This window comes from Amblyomma mixtum, chromosome 5, assembly GCF_055824585.1.
Source record: "Amblyomma mixtum isolate Tamu chromosome 5, ASM5582458v1, whole genome shotgun sequence".
Classification (NCBI taxonomy): domain Eukaryota; kingdom Metazoa; phylum Arthropoda; class Arachnida; order Ixodida; family Ixodidae; genus Amblyomma; species Amblyomma mixtum.
The window spans coordinates 38,763,887-38,785,933 of NC_143016.1; the positions used below are offsets into that span (position 1 = coordinate 38,763,887).

At 44.7% G+C, this 22,047-nt stretch overlaps 1 protein-coding gene across 2 annotated transcripts in view; it reads left to right on the forward strand.

Moving 5' to 3' along the window:
- Window positions 1–22,047, forward strand: part of LOC149341833 (complement C3-like) — an 82,257-nt gene that overhangs the window by 49,947 nt on the left and 10,263 nt on the right. For both annotated transcript variants that reach the window (XM_089544062.1, XM_089544063.1), the window contains exons 23-37: window positions 727–831; window positions 2,091–2,279; window positions 3,382–3,457; window positions 5,018–5,174; window positions 7,866–7,943; window positions 8,988–9,162; window positions 10,257–10,423; window positions 12,256–12,414; window positions 13,237–13,347; window positions 14,347–14,404; window positions 15,296–15,344; window positions 16,057–16,144; window positions 18,759–18,933; window positions 20,562–20,669; window positions 21,765–21,881. In XM_089544062.1, the coding sequence (XP_089400188.1) occupies window positions 727–831; window positions 2,091–2,279; window positions 3,382–3,457; window positions 5,018–5,174; window positions 7,866–7,943; window positions 8,988–9,162; window positions 10,257–10,423; window positions 12,256–12,414; window positions 13,237–13,347; window positions 14,347–14,404; window positions 15,296–15,344; window positions 16,057–16,144; window positions 18,759–18,933; window positions 20,562–20,669; window positions 21,765–21,881 (1,812 nt within the window). The remainder of the gene's footprint in view (window positions 1–726; window positions 832–2,090; window positions 2,280–3,381; window positions 3,458–5,017; window positions 5,175–7,865; window positions 7,944–8,987; window positions 9,163–10,256; window positions 10,424–12,255; window positions 12,415–13,236; window positions 13,348–14,346; window positions 14,405–15,295; window positions 15,345–16,056; window positions 16,145–18,758; window positions 18,934–20,561; window positions 20,670–21,764; window positions 21,882–22,047) is intronic.

A 22,047-nucleotide genomic window follows, 5' to 3' on the forward strand; every position in this document is an offset into this window, starting at 1 on the left:
GCGGCTTTCACAAAGACAACAGCCACCGAAGCCAAGAAAAGCATGGCAGAAAGCAAAAGCTGCAAAAATCTGGCACCTACCGTCGTGGGCAAAATTAAAAGACTCCCCCCACCTCTAGTGTTCTGAATCTTGCCACTCGGCATGCGGTCGCCACTTGACGAAGCCGTCCTGCTGCTGACACCGGCGCATTGGGCTGGTGTCGACAGTCGGAGGGCTGCCTCCCTTTTGCCCAAGACTCCGCTTCCACTGATGCCAGCTGGAATGGGCGGGATATGTGCAAAACTTCCCAGGGAATTTTCGAGGTGAAAGAATTTAAAGAATTTTAGCACTGTAATAAGCATAAAAGTACTCGGGCACGACCTATAGCATGTACACTTGGACCCAAAATTAGCTTTGGGCAATGTTTTGCATTAGGGTGCAAAACACTTCGCGAATGTGCTTTCCGCATACGAGCAAAGTTTCGTTTCTTGATTACCATGCTTAAAGAAATTGAATTGAGCGTAACTGAATTCAATTGGAATTTATTTCCTTCTGCTACAGGTATATGACAGAAGAGCCGTGAGGAAAAAGCTATCCTAAGGACAGCTTGACAAATCCATAGAAATTAAACTGGATGCCGGAATGAAACACTTGAGATTTACGTTGTGGTTATAATAATTACCGGCTTCTGCCGAAGCACTGGTACCTTGTCTTGAATACGGTGTGCCTGAAACATACTGTTCGCAGAAACGTTCGCGCTTGGAGGCAAACAACTCATCCAGATAAAGCTGCCGGCGCGATCCCCGAGGGAAGTGGTTCCTGGCTCCCAACGCTGCGAGATCGACATCGTCGGTGAGGACGCGTCGTCTCTTACGTTCAACAGCTATGCGCTTATGGCCGAAAATGATTGATTGTTTTTATAAACGTGAGAAAAATATTCCATATGTAGAAGCTGCTCTGAGGTTCATGCTTAGAAAACACCGAGTTTGAGATTTTGTGGCCGCAAGAAAGAGTGATTGTGGCAAGCTTCACGCAACTGTAGTCTGTTCGCTGTCGCGTAGCGTGTTTCTTTAATTAAGAGACCTGAGTGGTCGGCCGCCGCTTGAATTTCGCACTCAGCATAGAGCAAAGTCTCACGACGTTGCGATAGGCGGCAGTTCTAGATGTGCTTTAGGTTTGTCCACAAGATATCGCTATAATCTTGCTGACTTTAGGCGCTCGCAATGCTGTTCACGTAACGTTAGGTGCAGAGCACGTCACTAAAACTCTGTGTCGGCAATTTAAAAAAACAGTCGCCAGATTAAGAACAGTATACATGTCAGGATACGCCGAACGAGAACAGAGACTTATTCCGCCGGCACACTTTCATAAGAAAATTCTGGCCAGATGGGGAGAGACACGCGCTCGGAAGTTTGCTTTCAAATTACTTGCGCCTGTGAGTCCCTAGCCACGGATACTGAACGGGAGTACACTTATATAGCACGAATTGCTGTTGTAACCACTTTCTGTTCAGCCTAGAGAGAGACGTAGTTAGGAGTGGGAGGAGGAGCAACGAGTTCGAAAAGCATTGATTCGATAGGAAAAAAAAAAATGTTTGTAGAGTTGTAAGAGTATATTTCGATGTAAGAGTATATTTCGAGTTGTATATTTCGATCATATGACAACGCAGTTCACTGCGTGCCTCATGACCTTTTGAACGGAGCCAAAATTGGCATTATTTGAACAGCTTCTACGACGTGCTCTCTTTAATCCACGAACACATACGCGTATTTCTTAAAGCCGTGTGTACGGCTCAAAATGGATGATAGTACGAATGGGAAAACGTTTAAGCCGTAAGAGTGCAAACCGTGAGCATTGTTGGAATGTCCACAAAAAAATGCACACAATGTGCAAAGTGTTGAGTGCTTCGTGGCATTATCAGGATTCAAGTATACGTACTGTACAAGTAAGTGTTCAGAGCAAGTAATGTTACTAGTACTGCTTAAGTTCTGTGGTGCCATAGCAATCAGTATTCTGCTCGCTTTAGAAAATCTTACTCCCTCTTCAATTAGTTTTACTGAAGCTGTCGCCGGACTCCATAATTGTTTTGCAATTTTGTTTTTACCCTGCAGGTGACGACATGGGCGCTGCTTTAGAGGCGTCGGTCAAGAACCCGGGAACGCTGCTAACGATGCCCTCAGGCTGCGGTGAGCAGACCATGATCGGCCTGGCACCAACGCTGTACGCCTACGAGTATCTCAAGACCGCTAATCGCATATCGCCCCAGGACGAGGACAGAGCGCTGGGCTTCATCCGCAGTGGTACGTGCTTTGTACTCGGCACTGAAAACCTGCTTCGGTCTTCACTGCCAGCACTCGCAGTCGGCACTTGCTCGAACATCCCTAACTAAAACAAGAGGGGACGGAGGAACAAAGGTCCTTGGTGCAGCGTAAAGCAACATGGCCGTCGTCGGTGATGCAAGCAGTTTCAACATCCCCGCGAAGGCTACGACGGCATAGGCATGAGCCATGACATCCGTAGTCTTTTGAGCAAGTCAGACATGTTGTGCCATCGGCCATACCATGTTGAATACACCGGTTCTCGTCCGATCAGACATGTTGTACTGCTCATGCTCTCCTTTTCCCTTCGGGCTTTAGAATAATGCCCAGAATTCTAAAAACACATCGCACCTTCGCTGTCCCAGATGCCATGCATGGTAGTGCAGGGCCTTTTGCGAAAATCTCAACGGGCGTGTCTGTCAGGAATGCTTTTTCTACAAAGAAAGGCAACGACCATGTGCTCTCGCTCAATGATTATTGTTGTGTTGTGCCCGATATTTGTGCTGGCCCTCCTTGAGTGAAGCCATGAATGCCAGAACTACTTGAGTTTCGCTCAGGAAGCTGTGCTGGTAAATTCGCACCTACGTCTTTTCTTCAAGCGAAAATAATGCCCTCATTATCTGCGAAGAGCGTTGCTTTTTATTTTCGTTTCGCCGGTTTGCTTAATATCACTTCGCTGTCTCCTGCCAGCAGAGAAAGTCGTCATTATGTAGTAGTAATGACATCTATGCTGATGAAGGAGGTTTGGAAAGAGAGCTGCATCTTCTGCACACATTTGGTTCTTATTTGCAGCACATAGTTACCATATCCTACTAAGGACCTTGCTCATCTGTTGATGCATTAGACACTTAGAATTTTAACGAGCTTTTTGTAGTGATATTTAAAAAGGTGTACCAAACTCTGACGAGTATTTAAGGCGCACTTCAGCAATACTTTTATTTTCAAGCTTCTCTGGGCAGCAATCTGCGTGTAAGCATGACTCGCTGCCCGCATTTCTTTGTTGTTGGTAGTCATAAAAAACAATTAAAGCTCGCACCATTTTTGTTGCTTTTTCTGTGAGAATAAATGTTTTGCCCCACTCCAGGCTATCAGCGCATCCTCACGTTCCGGAAACCCGACGGGTCCTTCGCGGTTTGGACGCATTACAAGTCCAGTCTTTGGTGAGTGTGTTTAGAGCACGTTCTTCTGCCGCTACATTGCAAAGGTGTTACTAAATCCTCGCTCTTATGAGTCACCGGTCTTGAGATTTTTAAATCTCGTTGAAGCGTTTTTATACTACCGAGGACCGCAGGAAAAATAAACTTGTGTGCCTTCTTAGCCACACTATTAAAGAAGATTGGTTTGGTTTATTGGGGCTTAACGTCCCAAAGCGACTCAGGCTATGAGGGACGCCGTAGTGAAGGGCTCCGGAAATTTCGACCACCTGGGGTTCTTTAACTCGCACTGGCATCGCACGGCACACGGGCCTCTAGAATTTAGCCTCGATCGAAACTCGGCGATGCGATAGTACAAAGGTTGCCTACTATGGTTTCTACAATGAGTGTATAATATTCTTCTTGAGATTTTCCCGCCAAAACTCAGGTTGGAAGCGGTTCCATTGCCCTTATCTGGTATGCTTGAGTCAACACCTTCGAGAATGTTCGAGTACCTTCATTGATTTATCATATGGGATTTTACTAAACGACCCACTAAATCCCTTTAAATCACCCACTAATCCACCTTAATCTATTTCGCAGGGCGGGGTGGGGGCTACTTCCAAAATTTTGGGTGTGGGCCAACTTCCAAATTTTGGGTTTCCTCAGATTTTAAAGTTGCGCGCGGCACTATGGTTGATCAACTGGTGGTCACGTGGTGTTGATGACCTCCCCGCCCCCTCAGTCGTATTGACAGATCGGGGGAGTCCTCATAGCGATACTGGCGCAGTGGTGCGGCAGTTAAGCTATGCGTCACTGCTCCGGCAAGTGTCTCTCTAGCAAAGCCACAGGCGGGGCTTGTGAGAGACAGGCTGCTCTTCTCGAGCTCCCGTAAGGCACATGCGCAGTGGCACGGTGGCCACGTGGCGATTGCATTGGATTTGCCAATGGCGGGAGGTTTGTTCACATTACGGTTTGCAGGATGTGATGACGTCACATATGGTCACGTGATCTCTCTCGACCTGTCAGAAAATTTCGCGATGACGTCACAGGGTTACCTGACCTCTCTCGACAAGTCAGAGAATTTCTTGACACCAAAGCCTGATTTTCGGTTGTCCCAACTAAAAATCTTGTATGAAGCCTCGAAGTAATTCGGGTTAGGTCGGGTTCGTTCGGAGGACATTCGCGCAAGCTGGAGCTAATGGGAGAAAGCTAGAGTAAGTACGTCGGAGCGTCGCGCCAGCTGTGTTTATCCGACCAGCTAAGCACATGCTTTCGCTCGTCTACTCGGTTGAACTATGAAAAACCCCTGACATTTTTTTAGTGTCTTCAAAACCTTACGGTGTACCGAAGAAGCAGCAGGGTGGCCTTCAGAACTAAAATGGAAGGTCGCGAGTGAAAATTTATTCAGAAGTAATTACAAATACTGTGTTTATACAGGAGGTTAGAAAAAGAGGTCCCAAAGTTTGACACTGTAGCGGGACCTCTAGTGAAGTAGCTATTACAGCTGTTTGCTAGCAACACTGCACTCCATACCTTGCGCGATGCACAACATCGCACGCGTGTCTCACTGCCATCTCGTTGCAGGTTGACAGCATTCGTGGTGAGAAGTTTGTGCGAGGCACAGAAGTCTATCCTCATCGACGAGAACGTCATCAAAAGTGGCCTCCGTTACATTTTAACCCAGCAGAAGCCAGATGGAAGTTTCCACGACATCTACAACCTAATCCACAGGAACCTCCTGGTTTGTGCCCCTTTTGCTTTTCAGTGCAGAACTGGATGTCATAGGCAGCAAGGTTGTTTCGTCTAGGCAGATGAAACGATCATTTGGACAGGCAGGCAAAAGTTAAGGCCATATGCCTCAGGCGCTTGCAGTAAGATCACTAAGCTCGCTTTAAAAAACTACGCAGCGTTTGCTGCGGGCCTTCAGAGCACAAAAATTGGAGGATTCGCAAGGACGCTTTCCTGGCGTGTACTCGCTTCGGAGGTTAGCAGGCACAAATATCAGGGACCCTTGCTACTAACACAGCGCGCAAATCCACACCAGCTTCGAAGCAGTTATTAGTGTCCATGTCCCCTACAAACAAAAAGTGGCAGAATTTTGATGTAGCTAAAGTGAGTAGACGTGCAAAAGTACGTGTACAGCCCGGTTGTCTCATTGTTTCGCTTTGCTGGGTCGTCGGCACGTCTGGTGACGATATTATTTCGATAGTAGTATTATTTGATGAAAACGACGTTGTAAGGCACAGCGAGAAAGTGTGTTGCGGTTTATCACGAGCCCTGGTCGGCTGCAGCGATAGCATTGGGCTATCGTACAGAGGCCAGCGAAGTTTACCTGTTCGCTCCACCGCGGGTTCGAAACCCGGTCGCGGTAATACTTATTTATTTATTTGCTTTATTTAGGCTCGCAATGTTTCAGCGGTGAAATTATTTTGGCAGCATTGGTCGTCAAGTAGAGGTCTGCAGTTTACAGAAGACAAAGTTAATTGAAGTAATATGGGAGTTGTTTTTGTCTTGCCGTGGGCATAGTCAGAATGATGATGACGATGATGATGATGATGATGATGGTTACAATGAAAGCCAGAAAGCAAATTCGGCTGTATTGTGCTTTCACTTTGTGTCAGAGTGAGGAAGGGTCGAGATGGCTTCATTGTACACGTTTAAATTGTTCGTATTAATGATGCGAAGATTGCTATTCCTCAACAATTGAATCGTATCTCATCAGGATTTGGTCGAACTCGACTTTAGTCTTTCAACAGTCACACAGCCAGTGCGGTACGTCGTGTCATGATAATGAGCTATTTTGTTTTGTCTTAGGAGCGTAAGACATTGATAAGAAACCGCAAGTTGACAATAAAGCGAAAGTTTGGGATCATCAAAGTACAGACTTAAAAGCGATCAAGAGCCCTCAGTTCCCGTCATAAAACTTCGTTGGAGGGACGAGAGACTAACCGAAGACGGAAGAAGGCAGGCACAGGATTCGCAACAAGATTTATTGGGGAACAAAGAAAATAAATCAAGGGAACATAGGCGGCCACCTACGCACTAGAAACAGACATAGAACATCAGTAGTAGTAATAATAATAATAATAATAATAATAATAATAATAATAATAATAATAATAATAATAATAATAATAATAATAATAATAATAATAATAATAATATAATAATAATAATAATAATAATAATAATAATAATGTTTATTGCCACTTTGTAGCTAATACAATAAGGTTCAGGCCCGTCAAAGCCAACAAGAGGCTTGAGTGACTGGGCCCGGCAGTTACGGCCAGGACTACAAAAAAGGCAATAGATACAGTAACGCTTCTCGTTACACCCAAACGAGAGCAAAAAAAAAAACAAACAAAAATTGGAAAACACAGGTTAACAGCACAAGTATTCAGAAATTCAACTCTAAACCCAGAGTATACGACAAAATAAAAATAAAAATAAATGAAATAACGAACATTTTAAGCATAACTTCACTCTGACAGAAGAATACCAAGATCAACACAGGGCTTTCAGATGCATCTTCAGGTCACGCATAGAAGTTACAGCAAAAATTTCATCCGGTAATTCATTAAAGATTTCAGGTACATAAGCACAGCGCCTTGCTTTTCCGTATCTAGTTACACTGCGCGGTACATAATAACGAATTGTTTTCCTTAATTTCCGTTTAGGAGTATTAATAATTAAAAAGTCTGAATTCCAAAAATGCCGCTGAACAACTGTCTGCACAAAAAGAGAATGAAATGACGGAAGACCTAGGAACTGAAAGACGTCCGTGCCGGATGGCATGTGACAATTGTACACAATGCTCTTCAACATGTTTTTTAGTATACTATCAATACGACAATGCCAGCGTGAAGGACATGGCGCAAATGCAGTTAAGCCGTATCTGAGAACACTGTACGCAAGTGCATGAATTATAGTTTTTTTCACCGACATCGGCGCCAAAGACTTCATATTGAAGAGTAACCATGTAACCTTCCGTAGCTTAGCACACAGATATGCCAAGTGGTCATGCCAAGATAAGCTGCTGTCAAAAACAACACCAAGATATTTGATCGAATAATAATAATAATAATAATAATAATAATAATAATAATAATAATAATAATAATAATAATAATAATAATAATAATAATAATAATAATAATAATAATAATAATAATAATAATAATAATAATAATAATACACCGTAACAATGGCCTGCAAAGGAAAAAAATCGTCGCGCCAAATTGTGTAGTATAGATAACATTCAACTAAAATTAGTTCTTTTGGTGCGACTGAAACAGATGGCCGATTACAGCTACCCCACCTTCCTGCTTTGTGATGCTAAATACCTGCATGATATCTCTTGACTGCTAGTGTTTACATCCTGCGGAAAAAGGTTAAGCATTGTGCGACACTTATTTTTTCTATTTCCCTCCAGGGTGGCGTGAATGGACCGGTTCCACTGACCGCGTACGCCCTTCTCACCCTACAAGAGTGTGCCCGAGAAGGCGTCGAGGTGATGGCTCTTTCCTGAACCCTGCAGTATATTATCCAGAGTGATCTGTATTCTATTTCAACTTTGGAAGCAAAATATTCGACGCAACGATGAATACGTATGCTGGAAAGTGAACTGAAGAAACAAACGAGATAGGGTTATATGGAATCTCCTCTATGAGGAAAGAAAGAATAAAGTACTTGAATTTCAAGATAACATATGAAACAGGCAGCCAGTACAAATACTGCTCTTTCGGCGCTTGCTTATATTTTTGCTTTAGAGCGGACAATAATCCTAGGGAGCGTTTTCAGCTCAGCCGAAGGGAATATCTTGAGAAATAAGATTTTAGCCTATCTGTTTGTTTCTTGACACTTGCCTCGGGGAAAATGAAAAGTTTTCATTCAAACCATGTAGAGAAGGTAATTCTGCCAAGACATATTATATTACTGTGATTTCGCTCTCTGCGCAAAAGGATAAGACCGAGAAGGCAGTGTCTATTCTGAAGAAGCCTTAAGGCTGACGCTCAAGACGGAAATGACAGAGCTTCTTGCTTGCAAAGGTAAGAAAGATAAACTTCAATTGGATGTTTTTCACACAATCTATCTTAGGATAAATGAAAGTGGAGAGAGAAGAAGCCTAAATGCGAAATTCCAACCGGAAAGTCGCGTCACGAGGCATACGAACCGATATTGGAATACGGAGAGCTATCAAGTCAGAACACTATAGTCGGGTACAACTTAAGAACGCAGCGGCTTTTCCCCGTCAAAGGACCACCTTCCAGCCAATGGCATTGGTCGATTCTCATGACCCTGCTAGCGCGAAAAAGCAGGGAGTGGTATATGAAGGGGTAGTCCTTTCCAACAATGGTCAGGGACACTCATCTCTCCATTTTGATGCCGCTCTCTCCCTGCATTGTTACGCTTGCAGGTTCATGCAAATCTACCGTCGCCATTGGCTGGAAGAGGGCCATTTGACGGGGAGCGTCCGCTGCGTTCTTAAGTTCAATCCGAATACTGCATTACGGCGGTTCCTTCGTTTAAACTGGAGCCGATCGTGTCATTGCAGGTGGCCGGCCTGGCAGAGTCCTTCGCAAAAGCAACGCTGTTCATCGAGGGACAGCTGAAGCCAAACACTCCACCCTACGAGCTCTCACTGGCTGCGTACGCGCTCTCCTTGGGCAAAAGCCCCGCAAAGAACAACGCCCTGCTCTGGCTCCGCGACATTCTCCGGAGGGGAAAAGGTAAAGGGCCTTTAGGCGCGTTTCATATGCGTATAAAATTAGGAGACAAATTTTTATCTCAGTCATTGATCTATTCCCTGTATCATCACACTTATAAAGCATAAGTAGTCAATGATGTTTCAAATCACAACCGCTGATATTATAAATACCTGGTTACATTCAGAATGACCGACACCTGAATTTTAGGGAATTTTTTTTCGTCGCAGCGGAAACCTTAATGTCCATGTTGCCCGACTTCGGTACAACTGTGTTAGAAACGTGTTAGAATGCATTTAACGAAATTATCTGTCTGTGGACCACCTCGCTTTTATATATCCCCATCCAAGAAACCATGATGAGTGGCAGTAATCGTGACCTTACTCCGGGAAAAGTTATAAATTCAAAGCAAGCATAGTCATAGCCGCCAGACAGAAATTCGTTGTTCAACGTAACGTTTATTTAATTTTCTATGCCCAACCTGTTACGGCACGGCTATGTCTCGTGGACGACAGTTTAGCCTGGTTAGCACTTAACCGGAAGATGGATAGGACTGTGGCGTCATTTGTGACGAAACTGAGATCACTTCATTGGTGATATGAGGGGAGCAGTGCTTTTGGTTTAGGGATGCACTGAAGGTGGCGAAACACTATATTAAAATATGACGCACAAATCTCGAACAATCAACACTATACCGTCTTAATTTATATTATTTTTCCGAGATGGAGGGACGCGGTAGGACACACCAAAATAGCAGTTTCATGACAGGAGGTTGCAAATGTTTTTTTTGTGCAGTTTTCAATGCCCTATTAAAATTATAAATCCGCGTTTCTGTGAAATTAGAGTGTTGGTGTCTTATATTATGAGACAAGGTTTTTTTTTTTTTTTTGCACTGCCACCATAAGGTCATCACACTTTCTGGTGAGTTGTCGGTCCCTTTATGTATTAAATAAGTGAAATTCAGCTTTTCTTCATTTTTCTGCAGCATAGTAGTGCTACTGATAAGTCTTTGTGATCCAGTCTCTACGTTGGAAGAGAATCGAATGGCGTGATATATTGCCATCACTCGGTGCTTGAAATATTGCTGCCATCTGTGTCCTGCGTCACTGAATGCGCAGAAGGAGGGCTGCATGTGTCCGCCGGTTCCAAGCCGCTGTCGGTGCAGGCCACGTCGTACGCGCTCATGGCACTGCTCAACGCCGGCGGGAGTCGGGACAACATCACGGCCATGGTGCAATGGCTCAACCTGCGAATGAACCCCAGCGGGTCGCTGAGGTCCAGCCAGGTGCGCACTCGTGGCTTTCCGCTGTGAAACGGAAAACCACCCCTTCCCATATTTCCCCGCTTTCTCACCATGATTGCGCCACGTTTCACAGCATCGCACACCTGGCGTCTACCTGCGCGCAACCATTGGACGGAGTAATGTTAATGAAGAAGAAGGGAGATCTCGAATAAGCAACATGTGCAGCGGTGAAGCGTTGCACTGCATCAATCAGTCAGAATACCTCGATGAAAAAAGTTCAGCAAGTGATTAGTAGGAGTATGCTACCAACTACATTTGTTGATTTCGCAAGGGAAAGCGTTTACATGCCTGTTTCTGGGAACCGAGATGTGGCATGCTTGTGTCCGCAGGCTTTATAGTTGCCATCTTGTTGCTGTGCTGGTTGCACGATGCATTTCAGCAATGTCTGAAAAGTCGATGTTGCTGCCAACTTCACACTAAGACTGCATGTATTAGCAAGAGTAATTATGGCTGTTGATTGGTATAGCAAATCAGAACGAATTTGGGTGATTCAAGACAACAGCAATTTTGCGGCCCATGCGCCTGCTGGCAATCAACGTGTTGCAACGCCGCTCCGCCTAGCATGGTAATATAACTCTAGGCAGCTTCCCGACATACCCGTAATGTATTCATACCCTGCCAGAGAAGCCGCATGTAGTTTTGCCGTAGTACACCTCACAGTGTATTGGTGGTCAACTTAAACCTACAGCTGACGTCAACTGAACGGGCGCCGAGTTTCTTAAGTTGCGTAGATCGTGACAAGGTTGGATCCATCTATTCCGCTCACCAGTACTGGTCTTTTGCAAGGGAAACGAGCAGGAAGTCCACGGAAACGTGATCGAGGAGTCCGTTTTGAAGCACGATCTCCGCCACTTGCGACAGCGCTGTTGCGCAATCAAAAATGTAACCCCAGTACAGCACGAAGTTGCATTTGCCGCCTTTCGGCAGTCGCTATCAGCAGCCGCGCGCGGGGAGGGGAGTGTCGGTTCCGTGCATTGACGGAGCCGCATGTGCTGCCGGGAGCAAAAGCTGTGCAAGTCCGCCGCCCTGGTGGTGCTAGGATTGTTCAGGGACGAACGACGCGGATGTGTCGACGCCGATAACGACGCCGACGCCGACGCCGATGACGACGCCGACGCCGACGCTTTTGCGCCTCACGAGCTGCTTCCTCCTCTGCTGCAGATGGCCCAAAGAAGCCTCTCAATACTGAGCCACTGCCGACAAATCAGTGCGCTATTCTGGTGGAATCAGTGGCCTCAGCATGTGTGCCTGACAAACTCACCACTGTGCCGATGTGAAAACTGCACGTAAAAGCCGTACTCGGTAGAGAAAGTGTGCAATCTTTTACTGCATATATTTAAACAATCTTTATCTCTTTAACAAATTTATCTCTTTAACAAGTAGCGGACTACATAATATGCATGTCAAGCGCATTCTGTAATAAATAGATATATATGACTGCCGAACTATGAATAAGTAATGAAAAAAGAAGACATGTTGCAATGATTTTGTGCATGCAGCAGATTTGGGATGTGATAAGTCCACATATGTGGACGTCACTAAAATTCGCTGAAATGTGAGAATTTTTGCGTAATTTTAGACATTTAGCTACTAGTGGGTCTTCTGATGATGAATTATCGAAGTAAATTTCTTTCTCTGACCACATAATACGTGCCTGAAGGGGATACTACCCTGAGTTACTTTTTTTGTATGGATTTGACGAAACGTGCGCACATAAAAACCGCGGCACTGCCAAAAACAGAAATATAGCTATGGTACGCTTTACTGCATCTTTTTAACAGCTACATCATGCTTGAGGGATATCCTGTTCGCAGGACACCGTGGTGGCACTGCAAGCACTGTCCAAGTATGCCATCTATGCCCGTGACGCAGGCATTGACCTCACCTGTGAAGTGACGTTGAGCGGAGACAGTAAGTTTAACCGCACCCTTCGCATCAAGCGAGACAACGCCCAAGAACGCAACAGGATTGAGGTAAGTGCCTCATTAAGATCGTACACTGGGTGCGTCAGTAGCTGCCTATTCTCATGTGTGACGTCACCTAGAGGTGCAATGCCTCCGAATCATGTCGGGGATTGCAAACATCCTTGCCCTGCTATTCAGTTTTAGAGTGGTAAGGTTTGTGATTAAGAGGCGCAAGAGGAAGATGTGGTGAGATGTGAGATTTTACCCTTGCTACCTAACGCCGGCGCTTGATCCGTCCGAAGGCTGTTTAAGTCTGTACAGTTACACTACAGAATTCCTGGTAGCACAGACGCACAATGCATTCTCAAGTTAAATATATTTTCTGCTGTTAGCTTCTGAGACGTGTTAGTGTCATTCTTTCTTTGTGTCATCCGCGTTCTTAGAGCTTTTTTGTATATTTATAATAAATCAACTAGCCCAAATCGCCACCGTCTTTCAGTTCGCATTAAAACTACGTGCAATGGATGGCTGTAGGATGGTGCTTCAAATGTTTTCAGCAGGCATCGTACATGATTCCTGTTCCCCTAAGTTGCGTCGTTTGTACGATGTACACCTGAGTGCAAAATGAGTTCATGTCAGAAAGACCAAATACTTAATATTTTCCCCATTGTGCCGTGCAGAAACAAGCTGCTATTCCTAGGCGCATGAATATTTATTTGATTAATTATTTATTTACAGATACTGGTGTCTCAGGTGTGAGACATTGCAGTAGTGGTTGCATAGAAAGAGAAAAAAGAAACATGGTGCATGCCAAGCGTTTACGATCTTGGCAAGCCTGTCCCTGTTTCTTCTTTTGATTCATAAACTGTTTTTCTCCTGTCTTTTGCGCAGATTCCAGACAGCAATGACAAGATATTTGTCAACGTTAAAGGGACTGGAACAGCTACTATGTACGTTGTCACAAGATACGAGTCCCCTGTCGGTCCGGACGCTTTGTGCAAGGTGGGGCACTGTTTAAAGTTGTGATGTTTCTCGCCCTACACATGCGTCAGTGTGGGGTGTGGCATGCCCTGGAGTGTTATACGTGTGTTTTAGCTCAGATGCAGCGCATGCCGACGTAGTGCTTGTCTTTTAAGCAAATTTCTGTACCCCGGTGAATGATGGCTACGTGATGATGAAATATCGTGCAGTACTGTGGGGCATGGGCTAGAGGACCGAGCATATGACCATGTTCTTTCGGCCTAGAAGCTGTGTTATAGCAGGATACAACTTCCAAGAAAGAAACACCAGTTAGAGTGGGCCATACGTGGTCCACGGCATCCTCTACTATTCCTTTGACCAATCACATCTGGAAAAGAAATCAGGTTTTTAGCCTTGACTACATCGAGCGCGTCTCAAGAATCATATTCGCGAGCTTTTTTCGCCAGGTCGTTAGCTTCTGTTTAGGAAACAAGAAACTCTAAATATGATCTCAGTTTTTTTGCTGCGGAGAATGTTGGTCCTGAACATGGCCAAAGCTTCACTGCAGACTTGTGTCCTACTGCATGCGTCACTGCCTGTTCTTACGCTGGAGTCAGCTCCGAAAATTGCCGCAAACGCCTATCTCAGAATCTCTGTCAGCTATTGAGCGTAAAATTGTTTTTTGAGAAGCACTTCATGTCGTCAACTGTGATAGCCCGTAGTACAGCAACAAAAACGTGGTCTCATCGTCCACCGTTCAAACGTGGGGACGACCTTCAATACCGGTCACCTGACTTGCTGCTGGAGGCTACGGCTTCCACAGACTATGTATTCCTCGCAAGAAAGGCTTTCGGTTCTCAACAGTCCGCAATTTACGTTTCCATTCGGTTCACCGAGCAACAGAAGCAAACGGAATAAACAGATGCCTGTGGTCACTTGAGTTTATACGGCCTCTATGCTTACGCGCCGTTATTCCTGGTTGCGAATGTTTTTACTTTTGCTTTTTTTCCTTTTTGACACTGTTTTCTACATCATTTGCAGTTTGACCTGAACATAACCTTCACGCCGGAGAAGGTCAACATTCCCAGAGCATTAAAAGGTGAGGTCTTTTTTCTATTTTCCCTCGTGGATATCCTGAAAGCTGTTTGCAATGAGCGCACGTGCAATGGCAAATGGTCCCATTAATACCTCGCTTTTCGGTGCAGCTTTCCTCTTATTACGTTTTGCTTCGGTTGATTGGTGCAGTGGGTCGTCGCAGTGGGTGCCCTAAAGTGGCGAAAAAGAAGGGAGGGGAATGGGTTGGAGTGCTGGTGCAACGCTGCTATCGTCATATTCGCGTTTCAAGGCAGGAAGAAAATTCTGGGAATTGCATTTGCTTCTCATTTCAAATGCATAAACTAAATTGCACTCCAGGTGCGAACATGTTACTTGCATCTTTTCAACTCATGTCTCTCGCATGAAAATCGACGAAAAATTTAAGGGCGCTTATTTGCATTACGTGTTTACAGTGCGTTAGCATTAAAAGCCTTTGTGCACTACGTAACGATTTGTGTAGCTGTGTTTCTCGGCGGACTTTGCCTATTTGCCGGAATGCTACTATTTTTTTTCGGCCATTGAGTAATTTCATCAGTAACGTTTTTCGGAGGGCGGTCTTCCTGTCGCTGCCATTTTGCGGCCTTTCCCTCCTCTCCATCTAAGTGGGGAGGGGGCTGTCACCTGTCAACAGTGGCAGCTGGTAGGTGGCTCTTCCATGTACCAAACTTCACATGCGGAGACACCAGCGGGTGCTTAGAATGGGGCTCCTAAAGCTAACACATTAAAATTTGCTTGCTTTTCATCATCCACGGGGGAAGCCTTGCGGCGAAAACTTTACACCATCCTTGGCCCTCATTAGCTCTAACACCGTGCATGTCACTCAAACGAGAACCTTTAAAAGTGTTTTCAATTCTATTCTGCTTTTGCGTTCACTTTTTTTTTTTTTTTTGTGCAGGCAAAAAGAGCCTGAGTAAAGGGAAGTACTCGATGGAAGTCTGTGCGAGGTAAGAACAGATGTTACATCCTCACGCGAGATATTCGATGTCTTGTCTGCATGCAAAGACCACAGGATGACATTTGCGGTATTGCTTTAGACAAAGGTCAGCTTTACGTGAGCGACCGCTAAATCAGAGCGGATTTCAAGCATATTAGTCGACAAAAAATCACGGAATAAAGGAAATTAATCGTCCACCGGAGTATTTACTAACAAAGTTTGAGCAGAATGATGTGCTTGGAGAAGCCAATGAGGCTGTGGCGGATGCATTTTGATAGAGGCAAGATGCAAAACAGCCAGGGTGATGTGAGATGTCAGTGCACGCTGAAGAATCCCGGGAAGTAGAAACTAATCCGGAGCCTTCCGCTGCAGCGGGCTTCACAGCTCGCAATGCTTCTTTCACCCGTAAAGTCTCTTGGTCTGTTATACTGGTGTACCAAAACAGTATAACATCACGTTGCAGAGGCGCGGAACAAGCTCGGAGGGTATGTAATGTCTTTTTGTGCATTCTGGTATTTGATGGGGATGGCCAGAAACATCTATAGAAAAGGGCGAATAACATGCAGCTCAGAAGAGGTAACCCTCACTGCTTTGCTCACAACACAGGCAAGGTGCCAAGATGAAATCTGAATATGCGCCGAAAGGACCACATAGTTGTAGAGTTTGGCTAAAGCATCGTTCCATGTTTAAACTCCAGTGTCATTCATGTATTTTTACTACAGGTATCTTGAAAAGAACTTGAAAGGCATGGCCATTCTGGACGTAGGTCTACTGACCGGCTTCAAGCCTGTGACGGACGACTTAAAGAAGGTTAGCATTGAACCGCTCTCTCACACTTACCAAAATCATGACAAGTCATCTGGACATGCGAATCCTTTTACTGTCTGCCATTTAGTGACGCGTCGCGGCAGCCTCCGCGTAACTGAATGGCAGCCACTCTTCAGTAGTGATAAAATGCACTAAACGTTTTGAACTCAACACCGAGTAGACATTTGTAGTGGATTGCAGTGGTTATAACTTGCCTTGGTGCAACGTAAGGCGGCATCAGCTGGTTGCTGCAGAGGCTCCAAACTTCTTGACTAGAGTGCATTGAGATTAAGCGTGTTGTATAGGTCTAACGATATTAGTTCTAGTTTTGAGGCTTACGATCATCTTCACGTAATGTTGCATTCACGCTTTGTGGTAAATTTGTTGTGTTTTGTTGGGTTTACTTGCTCATAACCATTTGAGGCTATCATGCGCGAAGCTCAAGGTGCAGGAAAATTTTGCTCTGCAGAATTTTACAAAAATGTGAAAAACAACGGTGGTAAAGAGGGCCTAATAAATTAATATCTGCAACCTAGTACTGGTAAAAGAAATAAATTTAAAAAATGAGTAATAGTGCAAGTATAAACCGCATCGGGTAACCTCACCAAACATCCATGGCTAGGCAAGGATCTCGAGGCACCCAAGAAATAAATAACGAACTCAGCCTTGTTTTCAGGAATGAGAAGGTGGCTGATGTGTGGCTAAATATGCGTTCATTTTAAAAATTTGACTGTGACTGATCAAATTTTTGCTTCTTTTTTAAACATCTGTTCTCTTTAAAAACAAGTGAGAAGTCAGCAAGTGTATCTTCACCTAAAGTAACATTGGGTGTAAAGGAATGTGTTCATTGTAAAACTGAGCAAAATATTTTTTTCTCAGTGCTTCAAGTTTTGTTCCCGATAGTAAGATGTGGTTTATTATAAGTTAATCTCCATATCCTTCACAAACAGGTTTGTCTTGTTTTGTCAGCAAGAAGTTTTGTGTAGGGTGTGTGTTCAATGTGGAGACGACAGAAAATATTGAACGTTCATGGTGCTTACAGGTCTTTCATGCATCCAGGACGGGCTGTGGAAAGTTTAGCTTGTTGTGTAATTCGTAATGAGGCACCGAACCCATAGGCTGTAAGCGAAAGCTTCACTGCGGTGCCTGGAGCTGCCTTCGCCGTGCGGCCAGTTTTCACCTTCAAATGGTCTTGAGCTTCGAAAACAAAGGCGCATAACTGGCCCCCTGGGACTGTGGACACCTTAGTCGCGCTTTAAGCTACAAAACCAATGGAGCAGGAGTTTGGAAACCAAAGGAAAGGCTCATAACTGCCCTCTTGGGACAGTGGGCACCTCAGTCGTTCTTTAAGCTATGTGGCGGTAGTGACCGATGTGCGCTGCATGCGTTGGCATCGACAACGTTGTGGCAGAAACGCGATACTGAAGCCGTAGGCCGTCGGCGTTCATTGTGTTCGTTGGCGTTGAAAACGTTTTACACTGCGATGATTTTACGGAAAGGAAATGCGCATTTGTATATATTCTCACGTTGGTGTTCAGCGGCCGAGAGTCAACAGCGGCGTAGTCCTGGACGTGCGGTTCCACACTTCTTCTCCACAGTAAATAAGAAGAAGAAGGAGAAGAATAAGGAACCATTTCCTTCACAACACACTTCTTTCTTTTCTTGACTGGCTTGTTCGTCTGCACGAGCGCTAGCGTCAACACTACATAACGCCGAAATGAACCCGGCCCATCCAGCAAATAAGAATTGCCCCCGAGTTACCTGGCTAAGCTATATGGGACTTAAGTGCGCTATCATGCTTGTCATTGTTTAGTTCCTTATAAGCTTGAATATTCGAGTTGCACTCAAACGGTCTCGCAGTAGTTCCTCAGCTTTCTAATTGCAATAGACCGCGTGTGCTGCTCATTGCGATGCGAGTCGACAACCCCTCTGTTCGGCGGTCTCTGATGACACTTGTACACGCCCTTCAACAGCAAGTTCCTCCTGCGACTTTATGAATCATTTCTTCTTTCGCACTCTTCGTGTGTCTCGCTCTTCATCTGTTTCCGCGTCCAGTTTACCAAGCTTGTACCGCCTTCGCCGCTCTGCTTCGGCTTACCGCCCCGCTATATTCGCTGGGTCGTTTGACTTATGTTGGCGCTTTCTTCTTTTTCATTTCTGCTCAGCTCACCGTGCACTTGCTTCGGCTTCGGAATCTGTCGAAGGACCGGCTTCTTCTTTCTGGAATCCGCTCGTGCGCGGAACCACTTTTGTCGCTGTTCATCTTCGTACCCCCTCTTCACTGAGCTGCAGCGCGCGCGACGCTCCTCCGAGCTTACCAGTGCTTGCCCCGAGCTTACTCGTGTTACTCCGAGGCTTCAACATGATGAGTCACGGCTCTTTCGCCAGTGACCCATATAGTCTTAGCGCACTAAAATTACGTGGCACACACGAGGTATCTGGTATTCTTCCCTAGTTCCTTAAGAGGATCGGCATCCACACGAAGGCTTAAGTCAAGCTATAACGTCTCGGCTGCAGGTCGTTGTTAAAATATTATGAAATTCCTGCAAGAGGAGGCGGGCTGACGCTGTTCTTTTCTAAAGTCTTACCTCGGTACCTGTTATTTTCTCTGTCCCAGCTGGTGACCGACAAACGTGTGGACTCGTTCGAATCGAGCCAGCGCAGTGTGATATTCTACCTGCCGACCATTCCTTCGGACGGCAATGTGTGCGTCAAGTTTGGCCTGGAGCAAGAATTCTCCGTAGGCAAGCTGCAGTCCGGCTCCGTGAAGGCGTACGCCTACTATGACCCAGGTAAGTCGCATGTCTCAGTGCACAAGTGAGGTTTTGCTTTCGACCGTATTTGTAATGTTTACCTGAAATAAGTTCTTGCAAAAAGGTGCTGAGGCGTGCCATAGAAGTCACTGTGCTCTAACGCTACGCTGATGTGGCATGAGAGAAAGGAAGCGAGACACAAATTTAACTCGCTGTGTCTAGCTACCGTCTCTAGCCTTGCAACAGCTAAGCCTTTCAGCACGGCTACTTCTAACAACCCGCATCAAGTGGCCCACAAAAACATCTCGTTAGTCACGTTTTCAATGTATAGGTAGGCCCCATTCTACCCCCCTTGCATTCATTAGTGTGGTCAAAGAGTAACAGTGCCAGTTAGCTCAGGCATCTTAATTCGTGCACTACTTTCAGTGCCTCACAATCTGGCGTAAACTATTGTCTCTTGAGTAGAATGTTGCAGGCTGCCTTTTTTTCTCTTCATATTATGCTTCAAACAAACAGTTATAGATTTTCGTTTGTAAGCCATCATTACCCGCTGTATTTCGTCTCTTGGGTTGCCAAATATGGCAATGTATTTGAAAATTAAATGCTACTTATGTATCCTCCTTTATTCTCCACTCCTTCCATACCTACAGATCTGAAAGCTTTCTTCAGAAAAGTAATACATGAGTGTCAGGTGATGTTTACTAGCTTGCCATGTTTTGTAATTTATTTTTCTCATTCATCTTATTAAGGACTATGATCCATTCGTAGTCGCTGTTAATACTTTTCAACATCTGTAAAGTCTACATTGCATTCAATGTTCTTCATTGCCACTCACGTGATACACGAGAGTGAAACTGTCTCTTGCTGTTTTTTTTTTTTTGTTGTTGTTGTTGAAGTCGCTCTTTTACTTTCGTCAAAAGGAAAATTTTGTCAAAGAAAATGAGTGTTTTTTCCCCAGAGCTGTGCCACTTGGTATAAAACGAGCGGTGTTAGTTTTTAGTTCAATTGTTTTCGCTACAAGCTTTTTCTGAGCGCGAATGATGTCTCTTCAAAATGAATTTCAGTATGCTTGTTGCAGTCGCCATCCTCTCGTTCACAGCCTCGAAACCAGTTAGGTACTCCTGCATGTGATACAACTGTACAAACCGTTTCCGCTTCGAGATGTTGATCAATTTGATTCGTCCTACCATATGCTAGCCATCCTGGTTAACTCGGCTTAACGACGGTCAAGCGATGGTCTCGGATTCAAACCCAGGTCAGGACTAGTTGTTTTTGGACTACGAAGTTCCTGTGAAAACTATGTAGCTTTCCTTTGTAGCCGTGTGGCTAGGCTTGTGTGGTTGCCGATGAGTAATTAATCTCTTATTAAAAATGTACATTATATCAGGTATTGAACGAAGGGACAGGTGTGAGGTATTTCTTCGTTATGAAAGTGGGACAAATATAGGAAAACGATGACTCTTTTCTGTTTACAATATCGCAAGGTGTTTTGTCATCCATAGATGGTTAACTGTGCGGGCTATGCAGTACTGTAAGGAGAATATAAATGAATCAAAGGATGGCAATTATTTTTCTCGTCGCAATGGGAAACTATGCGGTTCATTGGCGCTTTCTGAGCTTCCAAGATTGCAGCCTCAGTTTCTCCTAATTTGCCATTTGTCTGCCAGATATATCGTGCAGGAAATTCTACTCGCCGGACAGCACCAGTCCCTTGCTCAAGATCGACTGCTACGATGAAATTGAGGGTCAGTCTGACATCTGCAGATGTCTGGAAGGTAAGCGACGCGAGTATCTTCTTATCTAGTCCCGTGTAAACACGAGCCATGCAGTGTTTCCTTGGTGCCCCTCGGAATTACGTGCTTGGGTTAGCTAGGTTCCATTCCTTATAAGTGTGTGGAAGCGTTCGCAGTTTTCCGTGGTCCCACACACTTCCAGGAGTCTGTGAAAAAAAGTTCGAAATAAATCTTCCCTAAGAACACCACCACGAAATATAGTTCCTTGTGACACAAGGAGCCATATCTTTCGCAATAAAGTTGAAACATTCATTTAACCAATTGGATTGTCTCAGCAGTTAGCTTAGCAAGCTTAGGCTTAGCTTTGATTCGATAGCTTGCTATAATGCACAGATTTTATTACGACTGCGGGTCCCACTTTTTTTTTAAACTGTTTGTTTTCGCGATGAAGAACATGAAGAACTTTGTGTTCCAAGAGACTACGATAGCAGAAACATATATAGAATAACTACAGAAAGTTATATTGTCTCCAAGACGATAAAAAATTCTTTCCGTTCCGACAGGCTGACAAGGTAAATTGGGCCAATATCGACAAAGTGAACATTGAAGGGAACTTGAAATGATTTCGATGGACGCATTCTAGTGCTACAGATCTGTATAGGTGCGCTTTGTGGGTATTCGGTAAAAATTTGAAGGCTCTGCGTAGGCTTGCCCAGACTGCCCACTGACGTCATTTGGGTAGGGGAAGCGCGGTGAGATGTCGCCCTAATCGGTTGCGAACTACCTCATGAAGTGATTTTTAAAAATTACTTCTAAATTATAGGGTCCACGCAGAGATTTAAAGTTTGACTCGAATACTCACAAAGGACACCTCTACAGAACTTTTGCACTAGAATATGCCAATTGAAACAATTTCAGGGCCCCTCATTAGCATTTTGAACTGGGCAAGTTAATTTTTTGCGAGATGCACAAACTCTTTGCACTTATAAACGCTATGATAACTCCCAGAAAAATCATTATTGACCGCGAGAAAGGTTCTTGGCTCTTAGGGAGCACATCTGTGTGAAATATGTTAGGTGGGCCTCATACCCATGTTCATTACGAACTGCAATGTAACCATCTTATTTTCTACTGCAGGTGGTTGTCCTCCCTCAGAAGTCGAGGAGATGTTCACGAAAGAAGAGGGTGCTGTTATGAAAACCAAAGAGTGCCGAGAAGGCATTAGATACCATGCCTGCGAAAATGTTGATTTTGGTACGCATTATATCACCCATCCATTACTGGTTCGTTCCTACGATTGAAATGGTTCGCGTATTTTGGAATGCACTGTTTTAAAGAATTTCTTTCAAAATTGTGTCTTTTTTGTGACCAAGTTGACTAGGCAGCAATGCGATAGCATGGAAGTCGGATAACTTTTTGT